This window comes from Glossina fuscipes, unplaced genomic scaffold (genome assembly GCF_014805625.2).
Source record: "Glossina fuscipes isolate IAEA_lab_2018 unplaced genomic scaffold, Yale_Gfus_2 60755, whole genome shotgun sequence".
In the NCBI taxonomy this organism is placed as follows: domain Eukaryota; kingdom Metazoa; phylum Arthropoda; class Insecta; order Diptera; family Glossinidae; genus Glossina; species Glossina fuscipes.
This window is the reverse complement of record NW_024003067.1, coordinates 318,421-325,916: the sequence shown is the minus strand read 5'-3', so window position 1 is coordinate 325,916 and position 7,496 is coordinate 318,421. Positions and strand designations below refer to the sequence as shown.

Sequence of the window (7,496 nt, the reverse complement as noted above, 5' to 3'; positions counted from 1 at the left end):
CTGTAAATTGAAAATAAAATAAATTCCAAACAAAATTGTTTACTTACTCTCTAAGGCCAATAAGTAAGGAAATAAGAGCTAGCGTACCTTTTGCAAAAAATATACAATTACGATAACAAACAATGTAAGAAATGAATCCGCTTTATGAAAATTAGGCGGCTAGGTTTAATTTTCAGAAGCTGATTGAAAAAAAAATTTTATTTTAACACATTATACATTCTTTATATGGAAAAGCATTTGTTAATTAATGTAAAATACAAAAAATAAATAAAAAAAGCGAAAATTCAGTCAAAATAATTTGCGGATTAAATCGTTCTTTTCGTTGGCTAGCTGTAACTCGCTACAATGGAACGACTTAAAATCATCTGTAATTTCCATTAATAAATGCAGTATCCGCTTTTTGTATCGTTGACCGCTCTCAACATTCTCTCCAAGTAAATCCAAGATGTTAAAGCTCAGAACCTTTCTCAACTTTTCTTCCTTTGATCATAGGATGAATGTCTGGTAACGAATAACACTTTTTATTAATAGTTAAATGGTTATAAGTATTTTAAAAATGTAAACTAATATGTGCACTTACTTTCGTTTCTTACTGGGAACGTGATTCTCTGCGTGCCACGCTATCACGTGCAAAATAAACCAAAAACTGTTAGTAACAATAGTGCTCACGGCTGCCTTCCATTTTATATAATATAATTTTTGTTAACTTTTGTATGATTTTTAATTGATAGTTTCATTGTAAGCAAACAAACATCTAATTGCGCCTTAGTTTCCCATCATTTTTTGGAAGTAAATTTTGAATAGCAAAAGGCATATATAATTCTCAACCAAATGGTTTTCAAGGTACGCCTTTCAAATTAGAGCTAGTTAACTAAAATTTTCATAACTAGTGCCTAGCTGTTATTTTTTGGGGTTTGACAACCACAATTAAACATAAACAAAAATTTACCTTTTTTTTTGCTTTTTCATTTACACATGAATGATTTAACTTTTAGATATGCGATTATCCCGAACTGTACATACAATTTTGAAAGTTATATCAGCTAACTTGAAGTTGTTTTCTTCAAATGACGTAATTTTGACAACCAATTTTTAATTAATCAAAAACGATACTCACTACACTGGTTTTATCCACTATGTTCCATTTAAACGACGGGGTTGATGTAATATTAGCGGATTAGTTTGACATTAAGCTAATTGTTTCGACGAGTCTTGCTTCAACAATAGTCAAAGTGTTGCTTACATTATACTGAAATGAATGAAAAATCCTAGTTGAAAAAACATTAAAGAACAAAGCAAAAGTATCAAGTGTCATCACGTTAGTATATATTACAATAGAGAAACGTGGCAATCCGATTGCAAGAACTACTTAATCAATATGCAGAAATTTACGAATCCAGTTCAAACATAAATTCCGTAGATCTCTTTTGTGTGTGGTAAAGTAATAAAAGTGCGTTGAATCCAAACAAACAAATAATACCCTTAAGCTCCGAGCCGATATCTCGCTCTGTTCTACCTTTCTATGTTTAGCACATAAACGCGTTTTCTCTTAAAAATCCAATGGCTGAAGAAACCATTATACTTTTAATGCTAATAACTGTGATGTTGGTGGGCTCGTACATTGCAGGCAGCATACCGCTTATTATGAAATTGAGCGAGGTGAATAATAACAATTTCTTAGTCTTTTGAATTACTTTCATTTATTAAATTTACTTAGGAAAAACTTAAATTTGTAACGGTGCTTGGTGCGGGTTTGCTGGTAGGTACTGCTCTCACGGTTATCATACCCGAAGGTATAAGATCACTGTACACAGAAGGAATAGTAAAGAAAGAAATTATGCCGGCAAGTTTATTAGCAGTTACTGTTGCTAACGCTGATATCACTAAAGTAACGAAACTCAATCATAGACATCATTCAAATGAAATTCCTGATCATTCACGGACAATTGGCTTCTCGCTTATATTGGGGTTTGTGTTCATGATGTTAATAGATCAAATCTCCCAAAGACGTCATAGCGCCTCTTCTGCTAATGACAAAGATATTACAACAACTTTAGGGCTAGTCGTACATGCTGCAGGTAAACAAAAGTATATTCAACTAAAACTAAATAAGGAATTGCATTCATCATATTTAATTCATCTTTTTTAGCAAAAATGAATAACATCAACCCTCTAGGCAAACAAACAGTTTACAGTAACGAAAGACTTGCGTATTATTTTTTTTAAGTGTCGTATTAAAGTTCAACGTATGACAGTTTAAAATTTTTGTCCAGGTTATTCTAATATATTGTTAAGGCAAACTACGTGAGTGAACATACCTCGGCACACATGGAAGGCTGATGTTATAAGAAATTGACATTCGGTTGTAATCGAATTATTTGCATCACTCATTTTCATTCTAAAAAAGCAAAAAACTGACTAATATTGGGTGAGCGCGACTAATTTTTTCAGTCTTTATGGTGAAGACTTTTTCATATTGAAATTGAAGTGGAATATTGAGCAAACAATCCGGAGTGTAGGAATATTTCCAATCTATGCTGAATTATAGAAGTGCCCTTGTTAGACCCATTTCCAATACTAATCAGCGTGTGAGAGTTTCGAATTTTTTTGCATAATCCTTTTGGCCAGACGCAGATGCCTTATTTGGGGTCCCCAATTTAATAATGACCGAAAATATATACACTTTATATGGTCTCTAAAGCTATCCTTGTGGCATAAAAGGAACTGAAAAAACATTTAAGAGTGAAGAAAGAGAAACATGAATAAACTTTTGCAGAACAAGCCTATGTATAGACGTTCAACAAAATATTTTATGTATTCATACTCATCTTGCTTTACAAAAAAAAAGCAAATTTGTGCTTTCAACTGATGACAAGTTTTTCCTATTCCTTAATTTTATCTATTTATTCATTTTTTCCCCTAAATTTATCTCTAAAATAATTTTATTTCAACCAGAGTTTTCAACTTTAACTTTACAAAACTACGCTTTTACAAGCTTTCAGTACCGAGTTAATTAATTAGCTATAATCTGGTGAAAATGCCAGCTAATCGATCTGCAGTTGATACATGTTCAAGTTGAATGTTGTCAGAAGATATATTGTCTTTCACAAAATAATATCGGTATATGCAACCCGTGTGCTGTTCAAGTAACAAGTCATGCCAACATAGCCTAAGTTACCTCCATAACTCTAAACTGCTTAACCAGTGTTGACACTTAAATCTTCCACCAAACTGAATATCCTTTCTCTCTTTACTACAAAAATTAACTTGCAATATCTTTAGGCTTATCGTCACAAGGTATACCATGTATGTATCGTTCGCAGAAAATGGGAGAATCCAATAACAAAACTTCGGACGGCCCCTTTTTGGTGATTTTATCCGCTTGACGCCGAGTAGACAAAGGATCTCGACTAACCACTCAATGGTCGGGGGTTCAAATCTCAAGTGCGGTAGACTTTAGTCTTACAATTTATTTCTCTGGCTAAATTAATTATAATACAAATAGTATTTACAATTTCAATACAGTCAGCAAAACAAAGTATGTCGTATTTTTGTGCATTAATATGTATTTTCATGCCGCAAGTGCAACAAATATAATTTGTTATGAAATTACGGCTGTTCACTTATATTTTGCTCGCTTGCTCTAATTTTGTATTACAAGAAATTATATTGGCTTGATTCTAGGTTAATTGTATTAGGGTAAATATGCGAAGTTTATATTATGTTATATTATGTTATATTATGGCTTGTTAAAAATTGTATTATATTGTTCAGAGGGAATAACTTCTGCTTTCTTTTACAAAACAATTTACAGAAAATGTTATCAAATAATATTTGCTATTATTGCGTTTAAAACTCGTACTGATTTCAATTTATCCTTTTTTCATGAAGAGTTCATCATTGCTGCTATTATTATATTGTGAGTTGGTGCCCAAAACGGACAATCTAATTCATCCTCAGCTATCGTGATTTGATCATGTAAACTAGGTTTTGCGCAAGTTAGAAGTGCTAACTGTAAAATTTTATTCACGCCGGTTTATTATCAATAGTGCTTCTCACCATGGTATAACTTATGATCGTGCATTACGACATTATGCTAGCTAGGAACGTATGGATAAAAACGAAATAATACAATTTCAGGGTTTCTTTTGTAACGCGCACCAAATGTGTTAAATTTGCGAAAAAAGTGTAATGGATAGAAATTTTCATCTCCATAATTTCTAAGTGAATTTCTTAGCGTAAATAGCGTTCGACATTTGATTGAAGGATAAAGCAGTTCAGGCGCGGTACAGGAATTTAGAATATTTAAAAGTGGATTTTTATATCATTTAGTGTGTGAGAACTGTAAGTTATCGATCTATTTTCAAATAATCAGATACAGCAATTTTTATGAATCAAAATTCAAAGTACCAACCATCCTTGAAACCGCTTACGTTGAGATTAAACCGTACACGTCGTTTTCGTATTTGAACCAACACATTTTGTGTTCATACGGATTAAACGATAACAGTTGTAGATTTTTAAGTTTAATCGAATAGATTTATAACACTTCTTTATCTTCAATTAGCTTCCCATTAGTTTAGCCTTTGTGCGTTAGACCCAAAGGTTGATTGAAATTGTCATTGATATTTAACACCTAAAAAGGCGTGCAACAAACGGAGATATTCAAATTCTATTAGTCATTAAAAGAAGTTTAAAGTACGCATAAATGTTCAGCAAGCGACGGCCGGGCGTGTTTCTAAGTTAATTCATAGTGCGAATTCTACATGATAGTTTTAACAGATTAACATTTGTCGTAAATTTCTAGCCAAAAACTAAATCAATACGGTCAACCAAAGTGCGGTACTCAACTTGTATAGCTCGGTCTGCTTATTTTCGAAGCCAAAGTTACTTCATGAAGCAATGCGATTTGAGTCGCTTGAAGACAAGAGAGCTGAAAATGATTAGGGAACGCCATTGTGGTTATATAAGAAGTGTTCGAGGCAACAAAATAAATTGAATGTTAACTATGCCATGTACGTTTACTATTAGTGTACTAAGTTATTCACACCTTCTCTAGAATATTACATTTATGATAATATTTATTATTGTATGTGTTTCAATTTCTCCCGCTTTCTTTTCTATTTGTCCTTTTATATGTAAAAATATTCATTATAAAATAATCGCACCGATTTTTATGCAAGACCTATCATTTTGGGTTAAATTTTGTTTAAACTGACATTGGGATATAATGTTTTCACAAATTTTCTTTTTTCTTTCAGCGGATGGAGTGGCTTTAGGTGCAGCAGCAACCACAAGTCATCAAGATGTGGAAATAATTGTGTTTTTAGCCATCATGTTACATAAAGCTCCTGCAGCATTTGGTTTGGTTAGTTTTTTGTTGCATGAGAAAATCGATCGTCAGAAGATTCGCCGGCATTTAGCGATATTTTCTCTTTCAGCACCTTTACTTACATTGCTAACATATTTTGGAATCGGACAAGAGCAAAAAGAAACTTTAAACTCTGTTAATGCTACTGGAATCGCCATGTTATTCTCGGCAGGAACATTTCTTTACGTAGCCACCGTACATGTACTGCCAGAACTTACGCAGGGGGCTGCGAATCATGCCCATAGTCGTCTACAACATGATTACCGTCAATTAGAAGGAGCTCCCGATACTGACATACTGATTCGTTCCAGTCATCAGCATATAACAACGAAAGGTTTGCGTTGTAGTGAACTAGTGATTATGATCTGTGGCTCCCTACTCCCATTATTTATAACCCTCAGTCATCAACATTAGCTTGCTTGTGTACATGTAAAGTTTGCAATCTATGTATATAATATGAAATAATAAATAACATACCTATATCTTTGAAATCAATTGCAGTTTCAATGTTTTATGAAATACAGCTTTTTAAGTGGTTCATTTGACTTCAGATTTGACATGAATGGAAACGTTTTAAGCTGTCGTGATTACCAATACATATATGGATTCCGAAGTTTCTGCACACAAAAGTAATAGCGTCTGTCCTAGTGTATCTTAATTGGAAATTGTTAAAAGATGCCGAAAGAACGCAACTGTTGCAGTGTTGGCCCAATATGGATTTTATTTTATTTATATGTTCTCGCCTGGACACATGTGTATTTATAATCTTTCGCTACGAATAGTCGCTTTGTGAGAATGTGTGCAAACACATACTACAAATCCATATCGACTTCGCATCTAATGGATTTATTATGAAGTGAAACTTGACATAGATATATTAGTCATTAACACTTACCTAAAATTTTCCAGACGATGATGTTGATGCCTGCAAACGGGACTATACTCACCTGATTGTCACAGACGGACATGTGCTGACATTTCAGCGTGGATTTTTGTGAAGACAGTTTTTTAATTCTTTGCTCGCATAAATGTTTTATTGAGTTGAAAATGAGAGAAATATCTGAATAAATACTGTATGTGGTGCTTTTTTACTATAAAATAGGTAAAAATGATATAAAAAAAATTAATGAAGTGTGTGGTGAGAATGGACACAGGAGTTGTTTGCTCGATTCCGTTTCGGAAATTTCGATTTCAAAGATTCAACTCACAGACACTGAAAAAGTCGAGGAAATGTTGCAATTGGTGTAGCAAGACCGGCACGCAAACCGTCCGGAAATCTCGGAGGCGCTAAATACAAACCACATGGCAGCTCGGAATCATTTGAAAAGAGTAGTGTACAAACAGAAGTTCGAACCGCGAAAAAACCTACGGCGGCTTTTTAATATTACCCATTACGTAGTTGTGGTCTAACGGAGCCGCGGTTGGGGTTTTAAAGTTAGCTTTGCTTTTCGCAGATTTCGTGAAGAGAATATGTTTCAAATATACGAGCACCCACGTCGCCGTTATTCAAAGTTGCTGATGGTAGCTGATTTTGTAAGGACTGGACGCGCTTACTGAGAGGATTATATAAAGCGTAGATGGAATGGCTAAAGACATAGAAGGGATCAAGCTTTGCCATGACAGTACTTGCTTTTTCCGATGCTTGGTTTGGTTCTAGCTGTTTATAACTGAGGTAAAATTTTAGACGTGAACCTTTCGTTTCATAATTTCAAATAGGAATTTCGCTTTCGAAATTTTTTAATATTTTAGACCATTGATGCAATACCTTAATGGCAATGAGGTAGGAGTTACTTGAGGCCGTTTGCATAAATTAAAATAATGGTTGCGCTTCTTCCATCTGCAGATGTGTAAAAGCAGATATTATTTCAACAGCTTTGTATACTACTTTTTCCAAATATATTTTATCTTAACAACTTCAATTCGATTAAAATAGCTTTTCTTTGTTCAGTCACTCAGAGGATGTTTCTTACGTAGGTGGCCGCTTGGTCCAAAAGGAATTTTGATAAAGCGAATGATAAGAACAAATAGTTTCGCGTGCGTTTGGTTTGAAAGCGGAATTATATGCAATGGCTGCAAAGACTATTGCAGATAGAATATTCTAAAGACGGGCAGCCCGGTCACGTCT

The 7,496-nt window shown here is 33.8% G+C and overlaps 1 protein-coding gene across 1 annotated transcript; it reads left to right on the top strand.

Annotated features, from left to right (window-relative positions):
- The first annotated feature begins 1,560 nt into the window (after positions 1-1,560).
- On the top strand, positions 1,561-5,815 carry LOC119643424 (zinc transporter ZIP9). The gene is made up of 3 exons (XM_038042772.1): positions 1,561-1,659; positions 1,718-2,078; positions 5,262-5,815. The coding sequence occupies exons 1-3, from the start codon at positions 1,561-1,563 to the stop codon at positions 5,783-5,785; spliced, it is 984 nt and encodes a 327-aa protein (XP_037898700.1). The 3' UTR covers positions 5,786-5,815.
- Positions 5,816-7,496: the final 1,681 nt, after the last annotated feature.